The sequence below is a fragment of the Taeniopygia guttata genome, chromosome 4 (assembly GCF_048771995.1).
Source record: "Taeniopygia guttata chromosome 4, bTaeGut7.mat, whole genome shotgun sequence".
Taxonomy (NCBI): Eukaryota; Metazoa; Chordata; class Aves; order Passeriformes; family Estrildidae; genus Taeniopygia; species Taeniopygia guttata.
Window position 1 is genome coordinate 69,590,350 of NC_133028.1, and position 13,874 is coordinate 69,604,223.

Here is a 13,874-nt window from a genome sequence, read left to right on the forward strand (position 1 = left end):
TGGTGTGAAGAGAAGGATGAAAGAGAAAAGCTCAGAGTACATTACCATGCTGTGTAACGGCTAAGCTCAGGATTGGTTGTCATCGTTCTACCACACAGAAGAGCACAGAAAAAACAATAAATGAACAAACAGGAGGAAAGACAAATTGAATAATCAGTTATCAGCTTGAGCAGCATATGATCCAAATGCTGCCTCATCATCCCACTGCTGTCAGTTTGAGTGTTCCCACTGATTCCATCGGACTTGGATCAGGTTTTTATGTTTCTGCTTGGGTTTTATTTTACCACACTCCTGAGCCAGTAGAACTTGTACAGAAGGCCTCCTAGGTGCAAATTTGATTGTAAATTCTACAGGCTCTTTGCCTGTTTCTGTTGCATCTTGAGCGCTTTCAAGGAATAAGGTTAATGATCACACATTTCAGTGATGCTTCTCAGCTTATTAACAGGGAGCAGCTTCTTTTCATCCCACCCACAGTAATAACATTGTTATACTTCCAAAACCTCCCCAACTCAGGCTTGTCCTGGGAACATTTCCTTCCATTCCTGAGTAAAAAGCTGTTTAGGTGAGAAAAGCTAAGGATTTATTTAAATAATGTTTTAACATGACAGCCTCATACACTGCTCTGTTTCTTTCAGCTCTCTGTCCCTCAGACCCTTCACACCCAACATGGAGACCTGGCCTTTGTTCCTTTTTGCCCTCAAGGATAAGTATTTTTTATTTAAGTGACATTACTTGGGAATAACACAACATGAATGCTGACTACCTGAAGTACTCAACCCAAATGAGAAGCGCAGATGTTCAGTGTCTTTAGGATCAAGACTTAAATAACTGGGAAAGTCGAGCTTACAAATGTCATCCCAGGACAACCTGACATGGAAAAGCTGTCAGGAGACTGTCACGTCTATTTACACCCATGGACACCTCTAGACACTGTCCTGCTCTGTGATATGATTCCCAGGCCAGGCCTGACCAGATGCTCATCCCAGATGCTTAAAAACAAATGTCCAGTGTCACATCCCACTAGACTTAAGTGTTTTTTCAATAGGAGGGACTTCCCATGGGAGGCCTCGCCTTCCATCCCACAGAAGAGGAAGAGCTTCCTCTGTCCAGGGGAGCTAACCTGAGCTCAGCACTTCAAACCAGCAAACACCCCGTCTGACAGACATCCCAAGGACCAAGTGGGATTTTGGGTTAATAAAATTATTTTAACATTTGGTGGTCAAGACTTACTGCTTCCCTGCACTGCCTCACCTGGCAGAAGGAAGATCAGATTCCAAGGAATACAGTCAAACAAGATCCTTTGAATCGGCAGACAGATTACCCATGACATACAAATAGTCAATCCTGCCAAGAGCCTGTCAAAATATGGAAAATTATCTGCATTTCCCTGATACCACCGAGTGAGAGCATAGGCATTTTCTAAGCATAGAAGATATAAAACTATCTACAGTTTCCTGGTATCAAAACAAACCCCAAATATTCAGGTCCATTTATATGCAAGAGATCCTACTCACACCAAAATGAATAATAACTAATGAAGGAATCCTTCAAGGGGCCTAAAGTGGTTGGGCACACACACAAAGAAAAATTCCCCACAGGAATGGGGCAGGATTTCCAATCTGATTTCTCGAGTGTATCATGTAAGGCTCTAAAGAAACCAGTGTCTACAAAAGCAAATTATGAAAACAATCCATGCAAATTGCCACTGTCATTCCCTGAAGAGGCTGTCCAGAGCCATGGATACCATCAATAGAAATCAGCACAGGGTGCTGCTCCAGGGTGGGAAAGCTGAACCCACGCCATCCAGCAGCTTGAGGCATCCTACTATCTTCCCCAGAACCTCACACATTTCTGGTTCCCACTTAAGACAGCTCAGTGAAGCTTCATCAAAGGGATAGCCCTAAAGGAAACAGGGAAAGAGCAGTGGGTAGGTGTGCTGACATCCATGAGAGCACTGCATAGGAACCAATCCATGCTCCTCAGCACTGTGATCACTGCTCAAACCTTGCCCTCAGCATGGCAGCTTTTCGACTTACAACTCCTACACTCATTCTGTCCAACTGTTTGAGCAATGTCCAACCAACCCCCAATCGCTGTGAATTCCTGCAGGAATACCAGATGTCCTGTCAGACTGCAAGCTCCTTCCACATAGCTGGAAGCTTCCCTCTCAGAAAACCGACTTGTCAGGAAAACACGACACAGCGTGTCCTGTGTCACTGCTGAGAAAGGCTGTCACACTGGTTCCAGTTCTGTGATGACTTCATTGACAACAACAATTTAAAGTACTTTTTTATCCTAATGGCTGTTTTGTTGAGTCATCTGTCATCTCTTACTGAAAATTTGGACTCTTGTGTGTGCTGGCTGAACTCCCAAAGCGTGAGCAGGCCATACTCTGCATGGCTGCCTTGAGCCCAAGCATGGTGGTGGGGGAGCAAGGATAGAGAAGAAAGAGGAACATTTTCATGTGCAGCTCGTACCAACGCGGCAACTCAACCACTGCAAACATTTCCTCAGGCTCCATAGGCTTGGGCATCTTGCTTTAACTTTCAGCAATCTCCAGGTTGGAAAAGCCCTCTAAGACTGAGTTCAGCTATTGCCCCAGCACTGCCAAGGCTACCATTAACTCATGTCCCCAAGTGCCACACCTACATGATTTTTCAATCCCTCCAGGGATAGTGACTCCTCCACAGCCCTGAGCAGCCTGTGTCAGGGCTTGACAAGGCTTTCCATTAAGAAATTTTTCCTAATATCCAGTCTAAATCTAGACCTGCCCTGGTGCAATGTGAGGCCATGTCCCCTTGACCTGTCACTTTTTACCTGGGAGAAGAGACTGAATCCCACCTGGCTACAGCCTCCATTCTAGGAGTTTTGACCTCCTTTCAGAGAAGACCTCCCTGAACCTCCTCTTCTCCAGGCTAAACCCCTCCCAGATGCACGAGCTAAACTGGAATGGCCTTGCTGGGGTACCAAAAGCCAAGCACCTCTAGTTCTCTGCATTTTAAGTGCTACTTCTTTTATTTCCCAAACCCTTTCCAGTTTCAACAATATGTGAACACAACGTAAACACAGGAATGTGAGAAGCTGGAAGGTACTGAAATAAAGGCAGAGCACTGATGGGTGCAGAGCTGCTCTTTCATCCTGAGCCCAGAGCCTCAAAACCCTTGACCTTCAACATGCGATGACTTGGCTTATGAGGATTTGTGTAATATTAAAAAGACACACAAGCAAATGGATTAAACTACATGATGATAATTATTCTCAGACACGGTAATTATTCTCAGATGGACCAACCACATCATCTTCAAGGCAGAGGGGAATCCTTGGATGTGACAAAATATATCTGATCAACACAACTGCCTTCAGACTACTTTCATAGCAACCAGGAGAAGGAAAAGAACAATACAATTGGCAAAATTTTGCTGTTACTCAGAAAGAAACAGGACCCACACTTTAAACAGAAGTTGTACAGCCTCCTTCAAAAGCTTCCATAGGCTGGAGTCACCTGGAATAGATCTGCAAGCAACCCCCAAGGGGTACTGTACCTTCTGTGTGGACATCGGGGAGCATGTCGGTGGGATGCTGCGCTACCGCCGACCGCCTGTACACCATGTGGATTCTTCCCTTCTCCTCTTCCATCTGCTTTCCTCTTTCCAAAGGCTCGATGAAGTATTCATCCTCATCAGTTCTTATCATTCCAGCCTGGTAAGGAAGAGAGAAAACATGTCCATATGCCATTTTAGAGCCTAAAGACCCAACTTGAAAGTCTAAAAACAAATACCAAGAGGGACGAAGCATAAAATGCTTTCAATACTACTGTAACCCATGCATTTCTTTCCCCCTCAAAAAAAAACAAATTCACCAACAAAAGGAGCTTGAAGTTACCCCAATGAATGGAGACAAAGGGGCTATGCAGGCTATGCATTTTCAAGTGAATCCTCCCTGTAAACTGTAGTGCCAACCCAGTGCTTCCTTCCCCCCAGCCGGAGAGATGTCCAGGGAGGTGCTCAGAGCACATATTTTTCAAGGCTGCCTTGGAGAAAAGGCTGTGGTGGATTTTCAAGAAAAAAGTATGTAGTGGAAATTTATTTTTTTTCCCACAAAAGCACATTGATGGAGCAATCCAGGAAAGCAGTCTCCAATCTTGGAATGCTATTAATTTTACTATTTTTTTTCTTCTAAATTAATGACATTCAAAATTTCCATCCACTGAAGGAGGCATGTTGGAATCTGCGCTACTGTGGAGTTCTCCAGAGCTGTGCTCAGGATTCTGTGAAAGAGGGAAGACAACAGGACCACCAAAATCCAAAAGCAGCCTTTGGGGCATAGTGGCTGGAATAAACCTGCCTGCTTCCAGCACCAGCTCAGCCCTGAGGCTCAGGGAAGTGGATTAACTCCTTGGCTTTCCTACAAACTCGCTTCTCTCAGGGGAGAATCCAGAAGACACCTGCCTGCACCCCATCTGCATCTACCTGGCTCCCCAGTATCTGTAGCTGTCTAAATTACTTCTGAGCATTAATTCCTTTCATCCTTGCAGTTCTTCCAGTCCCCCTTGATCCAGAAGAAATGGTGCAGAGTGAATAGAGGGAATATTGTGGAGTTAGAGAGATGCAAGAGCAAGTGCTGCTGCAGTTCATAATAAAAGGTACGTGGCAGCAAGGCCAAACCCAGCCTGGCCCAGGCAGCCCACCCAGGAGAGCTTCCCAGAGGACACCTTTACTGGACAATCCATGGATAGAGTAAAATCTGGAAAACATTTTTTTTTTTTCCCAAAATTTAAAAGATGCAGACAAGCATAAGGGAATAAGAAACAATATAAAGCCTTGAGAAAATAACCTACAAGGGCAGGTTAAACTAAGGAATCACTTCCTGAGCCAAAATCAACAGTATTTAAGGGGGAACATGATTCCCTATAAATATGCATGGGGTGTTTGTAGGGAAAGAGGAAAGAGCCCTTCATTCAGAGAGCACAACGGAGAGCTGTGAAGTGTCCATTAATGGCCACATTTACCTTCAGTATTAAACATTATGGGTGGGATTTCCAAAAGTATTTTAGGAAGTCAAATGCCCCCTTTCCTAGCGCTCTGCAGTATGGGTGAGGCAGTTAATTCCCAGGCGAGCTTTGGAAAGGCCACCCTCAAAATGTCAGGAAGTTTGTTCAGCAGTCACACTGATGGCCATTATCAAGTGCTTCTAAAACTGAACACCAGAGAGTAGGAAAGGTTTTGGGTTGTTAAACCCATCCTACCATCCCATGGTCAATACCATGAGGTCAGAGGATGTTCTCACCTTCTGCTCCAGTCTCCACGCCAAACTCTGCTGGTATCTGTATTGGGAACACGTTTTAAGACACAGAATCTCTCAGAAAGAAGAAAATGTTATAAATTATGTTTTTAAGCTGTCCTTAATGCCTTTGTATGACAGAGTTTTTCAAACACTGATATGACACCCTGGGGAGCTGAAGCGTTAATTAGCAGCTATTTCTCCTAAACCAGCTCTGAACAGTGGGAGAGCGGATCTGTAAAGCCGCTTTAAGCAAACCAGCAACACAATATGGAAATTCAAGATGCACAGAGGCTTCCCTGCATCTCTCTACATGAGAATCTTCATTTGTATTACAGACATCCCCCATCTGTCTCAGGACCTGCATATCCCTCTGTCATACACAGTAATTTGGAAACACCACGTGCTGGGTCTTCACTGGGAAGAATTGAAAGGAAACTTAATGTGATGTTAAGTTTCAATTTTTTAAGCTTATCTCTCCCCTTGGAGATACAAGCTTTAAAAATTGAAATTTAACATCACGTTCAAGGCTCTACATTCATCTCCAAACATAGCAGGCTGTCAACAAGTGGAAGCACATTAATAAGCAGGTTGGAGCTTGCTCAGCAGCAGGAGGCTACATGAAATAGTCATCTTTACCAAGAAACAAGCAAGAATGAACACAGGGATCTAAGGATGCCAAAATCTCCGTCCCCTCCAGAAGGTGGCTCCAACTTGTGAACCCTTCAGTCACACACAGGTGCAAATATGGACTGTGCTGTTGGACTCTGCCTGGAAGGGAAGCATGAGAAGATCACAGCTCTCAGCAGAGTGAAGCAGGTTTGTGTGAAAGAGCCAGGCATTTACTTTCCAATCCAAGGACACTGAAAAATTCAGTGGGAAAAGGGAGAATTACCTGTGTCCTGTTTTATGGGAGAGACTACGCTCAGGAGGATGAACCTGCTTGCTTCAAAGAACAAGATCAAGTCCAACACCTGCACCAACATGATCTGTACATCAAGAATTTCAAAGCCTGGAGATTTCTCCAAATGCTTTCTCTCCCCGCTTCTATTCTTCAAAACAAGGGCAGAAGAAGCCTTTATTTGACCAAGAGAGGCTGGGTACCCTTCACTCTCATGAAGACCAACAGAGATTAGGTTTATCCAGTGAAGAGGGACTCTGACATGGTCTGGCTTCAGCTTTCACCTGCATTTCCTACAAGCATCCAAAAGGGACTCCTCTTGTTTCCCACACAGAATCATGGAATCATGGACTGGTTTGGGTTAGCAGGGACTTTAAACACCAGCTTGTTCTACCCCCGTCCATGGGCAGGGACACCTTCCACTAGACCAGTTTGCTCCAAGCCCCGTTCAACCTAACCTCAAACACTTCCAGGGATCCAGGGGCAGCCACAGCTTCTCTGGGCAGTCTGTGCAAGAGCCTCAGCACCCTCACAGGCAAAAATGTCTTCCTAATGCCCAATCCAAACCTTTTGTCCTTCAGCTTAAGGCCGTAGAAATTAAATTTCCATTCTATGGAAACTAAATGAATCAAGCACCCCACACACCTTAAAAATTAAATGCAGAAATACATATCTGGAATATATATGGAAAATGAGAACTATTCCAAGGATACCTGGATTAATTCTCACTTTGGGCCACACATGGATCATTCAGCTTGTAGTGAAATCTCTTACAAGGCTCTCCACAGGTGGGAAGTTCAGTTCAGGAGTTTCCTTGTGCTTCCAGTGTTCCACACCATTTCAGTCAGTCTCACTCTTGACTTCTCCACCCACCAATGCTTGGACTGCAGCAAAGGACTCAGCAGACAAACCAACACAAGGCTCTACCTCCCAGAAAACAGTTTCTTCTCACCATTCTATTGATGGAATTGGAAAACATTTCCAGGGCTCTCCCCCCTGTCCTTATCCCTCCTTTTTTCCCTGTTGGACAATCACAGGTGCCTGACAGCTCTATCCTGCCCCTACCTAAATAGAAGCCCTATTGAAAAGCATCAAGAGCTCTGTGTTCCCTCAATTTAATATCCCAGCCCCGGCTGAGCAGACACTGCCTCCTGCCAAGACAAACACCTGGGACCTGGAACGGGGAGGGGGCAGCTTCTGGAGACAGCCCTCCAGTCTAAACTTCTTAAGGAGTTGATAGAAACATGCTCTTATAAAAGAGGTGCTGCCTCGTCTGAAAACACCGATTCAGCCCCCAAACACTGCTACCTTTCACCCTCTCTGTTGGCTTAAGGTGGGTTCACTTCAGTGACTGTGCAAAACCTGCGTCACACCTACCTGCTGCTCCACTTTCCAATCCAAAGGCAAAAAGCTTTTGGAGTTGCACAGAACACTAGCTGATTTATTGGAAGAAAAATAGAAGCAAAGAAGTATGCTTTGCCTGCAGCACATTTCCCTTTGCCAGCCTCCCCCAAAACTGAGCCACAGTGGGTGGACACTGATTCTAAGTTTGTGTAGCTCCAGGGTTATACCTTCAATTCCTTGGGTGGGTATTATTTCTCGTGCCGCACAGGTTCCACATTTTGGCAAGAATCAACTGATTCTCCGGTTTTCTTTTCAAAAATCCTCTAGAAGCTTCTCAAGGTGTTGAGTTTGCCCATGATGCCACTCTTCAGTTTATGCCAGTGCCTCACGAACCTCACAGGGAAGGATTCCTTCCCAATATCCAATCTAATCTGCCCTCCGTCAGTTGAAGGCAATCCCGTTGTCCTGTCACTCCAGGCCCTCATCCCAAGTCCCACCGTGCTCACATACTCCAACAGGTCCCTCTGGCAGGGAGGGAAAAGGTATCCAAACGGACATACTTCCCTCCTTTCACATCTTCTGCATGTTAAAGTATTTATGGCCTCGACATACTTGGCATATGAAAAAATACTACACATTAGAGGAATGCTGGAAAAAAGTAATATTGCAGCACCGTGCGCATTTTGGAGAAACAGATGTTACTGATCCTGTTGCCGGGTACCTAGAGAGGAGGTTTGCAGATGGAATTCCTCCTCCTCCATAGATGGGCCTCCAGTCTCCATGGAGGTGTCTGGCTTTGGGAAAACACCATGGGTTTGGGGTAAAACATCCCCATTTACTAACCCTCCAACTCCAGCACCCTTGGAGTGCTTCCCCGAGGAGCAAGCAGAAATTCCACAGCTCATTTTCCGTCTCTGGAAGATCGGCGTGATATAAAATCCATGTTCTAGGCCATGTTTTATCCTGGCCATGCATCTCAGAATTAAAGCAAGAGCTCCTGTATCATTTTAGGCTCCATCCTTGAAGGGTGTTGAACACAGGCAGCACAGAGACTGGACAACTGAATTATTAACCCAGCACCAGTTTGTGACCAATCATTAATACCAGATTTTTAAATCAAAACAAAAATCTTCTGCCAAGAGAAGTCTTATTTGTTCAGAAGATTTAGAAACAGGATGAAAAGGTAGGAATATTTAATATCCTCTTCCAAACCACGGGCAATACTTAGAAAGCTCTTAGACAAGCTCCTACTAAAATACTGGAAATCATCTGCCCAGAGGAATTGAAGTCTCTCATCATACTAATTGATACCACTTTAAGGAGCAAAAGGCATTTGGAAGAGCCATCAAATCAACCAAGATCCTGTTGAATTTGCACAGAAGAAAATGTCAGCATTTACTGGGTCACTGCACAGGACTGGAATTAAGATTTTTAGTCTCCTCTCTAAACATCCATAAGAAAATTCCTTTATGCTGAAATTTCTCATACTTGGTTTTGATCCAAACGCTGGGTTTTCTTTTTCCCCTTTTCAGAAAATCTAAGAAAACTCAATGGAAGCCCTTAAGAGTTATACGAAAGCACAGAGAAAAAAAACAAACTTTGATTTTATGTGGAAAAAATATGTCTCCATTTTTTGTTCTTGGAAAACCTACTGGGATTCATTTTAACAGCAAACTGCCACATAGAGCTGGCAGGCCAAATGCTTTGTCCTTAAAGAAGGAGCTGTGGGTTTAAAATATCAGTTATTCAAGAGGGAAAAGTATGCATGGAACATGCTCAGAGCAGTCAGGCACCTCCCCGGTCCCAGCGAATCTCTGTAGAAATATTTACTGAGCACAAGTTTTGTCTTTGTGTCAGCTACAGCAGGTCTTTGCTGGGAACTATTTCATGGAGAAATGGTACAGGAGACGGCAAAGGTTGCCAGTTCTGCAGTAAACGTGGTGTTTTCCCAGATCCAGAAGTCATGGGATGACACCAGTCATAGATTCCTCTAAAATGTGGAAAGGAAAACAAAAAATGAGGACATCTGATCGCCTTCAGAGAAGGGGAAATGAGACCTTCAAGTGCTGAATACTCCAAAAGTATAAAGCCAATAAATAATGCCAAAATGTGAAGATCTCATGATCTGAATGTCAGCAGCACCATTTCTACAGCAGCACACAAAAGAAATACTGATTTATCTGCTGCCTGTACACAGCAGTCAAGAATGCTGCTGCAGCATCATCACTCTTCCAAGGCAACAGAAAACTCAGCCCAAACTATGCATGAGCAGGAGTCATCTCCTTGGAGAGAAGTCATAGGAGGACAGAAAACTGATGCAGCTTCCTCTGAATGGAAATACTCTGTGGATCAAAAGCTAGAAAGCACCAAAGCTAGTAATACTTCCATCAAACTCAAAGTTTTAGACCGGTTCTACATCCTTGCACAAAGGAAAAAAAAATAAAAAGAACTATGGTAAAATCTCTCAAAGAAAAGAAAGTTTTATACCTTTGGTCACATATAAACCAAGAAAGTCAAATGACAAAGGGATTTTTATGAGGCAGAGAAGCTGATTTAGTGTTGCATGGCAGTAATTTACAGAAGTTCGCAGCCAAGCAGCAGAAGCACTCAATGAAAATTAAGTATCTATTTAAAATAGAAGTGAAAGCAAAGGCTGTTTTAATGAGAACAATAGTGCTGCACTTTATCCATCATTTCAAAGCTCCTGCTGAAACACAGGGGCCAGAGATGGAACCAACTGAATCTTCTTTCCCTGACTCTTTCAAAGCCTGGATGGGAGCAAAACGTTTAGAGTTGCAGTGTGATCCTGCGAGAAAATGAAGAATGGGAAAGAGCAGACTAACTCTTTTTCTCAATGACCAGGCACAGTATTTTCTCTCCAGTCCTGCTTACTGCCCCTTTGCAAACATCACACTGTGTGCTTTGCAGGCTAAATTCCAGATGCAAGTATGTACAACACTGAATACACATGGAACATAACAAACACCATTGCTGAATATGGCTTCTGTACCTCCACCCTGCCAAATGCAGTTACAAATTCAGCACCAGCTCCACCACCAGTGAGAACTTTGAGAGAGGCTACAAGGATTGAATTTTGACAACCCTGACTATTTCAGTACCTGTTTACTTTCTTTTTCTGGGACACACACTTTCCCACAGGTGACATCTGGAGGTAGGACATGAATGAGAGCCCAATTCACACACTCTGTGGGTGTTATCAAGGGTCCACACAGGTTATACAATCCGGGATTTATTACTGAAACTATAAAACAGGGCTGAACTTAGCCATTTTAATAAGCTTATGCTATTTTATAAACTGTCAGCTGTGAGCCTCCAGGAATCTAAAAATTTAAGAAGTGTTGCTGTTTTGGAAACAAAGAGGGAAAAATCCAGAAAGGAAATTCTTTGCCCAAGTGCCGTAAAAGCAGTGTTTTGTGAAAATGCATCACCAGGACTACAAGGTGTGATTAAATAACAGCTACAAAAGATATATCCAGAGCAGAACCCAGCCACCAGCCCTTTGTTCCAGACCATTTTTAACCACACACTGATCTGTAACAGCAGTTTCAGCCCCTAAATATATTGCTTAAAAGGGAGGGATTACATGTAAACCTGTGCTTTCCTGTACAGAACGATTTTTCAACATCAGAAATAAACTATAAATAAAAGTTTGAAGTTGTGGCAAACAAAGTGGAGACTTTTAATGAAAAGTCTCCAGGCAGACTTTCTCCAGCTGCCAGTTTCTAAACCCCTTTCTAGAGGATGCTCTCCTCACCTGGCCCCACAGAAAAGTCTCCTTTTCTAGAAGGCACCTTAAGTGACATCACAGGTCACTCACTGCATCTCTCTTCAGCTTGGAGGGTGAGGAATTCTGCAGAATGGTCAGAACACATGGGATTGATTTTCCTTTCCTCTTTGCTTTCAGTTATCTGATAACCTGCTGTCACCTGCTCCTCAACAGAGGATAGAGACAAACAGCACAAGTTTAATTTCAGTTACCAAGAAGTGACTACAAACACTTTCTATGACCCAAAAAAGAGCTAAACTACCTCCACCTTTTTGAACAGATATAGCTCAAAGTTGCATTTTTAGTGCCTGAAACCTCATTGACCATGTCCAGAGCTCCATTTTTTATCATCCAATCAATCCTTAGGGTCTAAGATACATCTTGAGTGTCCAATCCCTCATACATAGGGTCTAAATCACACTTTTAGACCTAAGAAACTCATTAACTCATTTTTGAGTCATGAAGCCTCATGTCTGGAGTTCAAAACTTTGCCTCTAGGATTAAAAACCTCATTTTTAGGGTACAAACCCTCACAAATTTCAAACATCCCTTTCTGAATGAAGTAAAAAGGCTCATCTTAAGGGGCCAAAGCATAATTTTAAGGCCCAAACTCTGTGTTTGAAGGCAGGCAGGAGAGAAAACACAAGGGCTTAGAAATGAGGCAAACCTCTCATTAAATCAAATCTAGCCCTGTTAGAAGAATTTACAAAAACAAACAAGAATAAATAAATGGAGATTGAGCAACCATCTGCATAAACTTTGAGTATGAAGTGAGGGTGAAGCACTCATTTGCTTTGAGTGATAAATTTCAGGGAGAAGCAAACCAGAAGCAATTCTATAAAAGAATTTCTAGAGTTTATCATTTTACACTATACTGACACTTGACTTCTGTCCCCATCACCTCCCTTCTCAATCAGTGCTCCTCCCCTCTGGGTTTTATTCAAGAAGCCCCAGGTCCCAAATGAGGGAATGCATTTTCCCAAGTTTCTGGTGTTGCTGAACTTTGAGAAATCCTCTTTACTAAAAATTACTATGGCTGTGGGAAGTGCTGCACGGCAGAGAGGTGACAGGGATGGAGACCAGCTGCAACCCATCACGCCCAGTTCATCACGCTGCCAAGCACAGTGAAACACCAGTGCTAAAGAGCAGGCACAGCAGGTCACAGGAGTTCATGGCAAGGAGGGAATTACTGTGGGAAGAGTGCAGTAAGGCAGGGGAGCCAGAATATCAGAGTGTTAAATCAGCCTAAGATACTACTGCCATCTGCCCAGAGCAGCACGCGGCCAGAGTCGCTTCCATCTTCCCAGGGTTTGTTCTGCCTTCCACCTCCCCGGGGTTTGTTCTGCCTTCCTCCTCCCTGGGGTTTGCTCTGCCTTCCATCTTCCCAGGGTTTGCTCTGCCTTCCATCTTCCCAGGGTTTGTTCTGCCTGCCACCTCCCCAGGGTTTGTTCTGCCTTCCACCTCCCCAGGGTTTGTTCTGCCTTCCACCTCCCCGGGGTTTGTTCTGCCTGCCACCTCCCCGGGGTTTGTTCTGCCTTCCACCTCCCTGGGGTTTGCTCTGCCTTCCATCTTCCCAGGGTTTGTTCTGCCTTCCATCTTCCCAGGGTTTGTTCTGCCTTCCTCCTCCCCGGGGTTTGTTCTGCCTTCCACCTTCCCAGGGTTTGTTCTGCCTTCCTCCTCCCTGGGGTTTGTTCTGCCTTCCTCCTCCCTGGGGTTTGTTCTGCCTTCCTCCTCCCTGGGGTTTGTTCTGCCTTCCATCTTCCCAGGGTTTGTTCTGCCTTCCACTTCCCCGGGGTTTGTTATGCTTTCCTTATGCTTTGCCCTCCCAGAAAGTCCTGATGACCAGATGTCCCCTCTACCACAGCTCCCAGTTTGGACTGGAAGAAATCTTCAGCCCCAGAGGACAGTCCCAGTCCAAGTCCCAGTCCCAAACTCATCAAGAGTTTCTGATGTTTCTGAGTTTCTACAGTCAGATGCTCTGCAGCAATTCAAGTGTTTGTATCCAAAATGCTATTCCAATACACTGGGATAGAACACCATTGGATCCTAGAAAGATGTTTCTCCATTTCGGAACTCTGTCTTGCTAGCCTGGGGGAAATCATGCTGAAATAGTACCTTAAAACCAACACAGGAACAAGAAATAAGCCTTAATAGTTCAGTCCTGACGAAACAATGGTAATAAAAAAGGATTTGAAGCAAAACAAAATGCCCTGAAACTCCTTGGATCCTATACGCCCCAACTCCTCCAGATTCTTAAAGCTTTTCCTCAACCAAGTCTAAAGCCTGTGCAATTATCTCTAGTCTGAGATACTCCAGCCTGTATTTCCAAAAGATTTGCCAAAGGAAAGTAGCTGTGAACATGCACAGACGTGTTTCTTCACGTCTCCATATCCTTGGAAAAAAGGATGGCAATAAGCAAGTGAGGAATAATCTGTCACAAATGACAGATCTAAGCACATTTGGGTATTTTTTTACATTCTTGATGGTTGGTCTGTCTTCCAGGATTTCCCTGGTTTGGCAGCTGAACACTACAAGTCAGGCAGATTCCTGAGCATCTTCCAC

The 13,874-nt window shown here is 44.3% G+C and overlaps 1 protein-coding gene across 1 annotated transcript in view; it reads right to left on the reverse strand.

Moving 5' to 3' along the window:
* Window positions 1–13,874, reverse strand: part of ADAMTS3 (ADAM metallopeptidase with thrombospondin type 1 motif 3) — a 56,674-nt gene that overhangs the window by 32,545 nt on the left and 10,255 nt on the right. Inside the window, exon 4 of the mRNA XM_030272218.4 lies at window positions 3,543–3,699. Coding sequence (XP_030128078.4) covers window positions 3,543–3,699 — 157 coding nt within the window. The remainder of the gene's footprint in view (window positions 1–3,542; window positions 3,700–13,874) is intronic.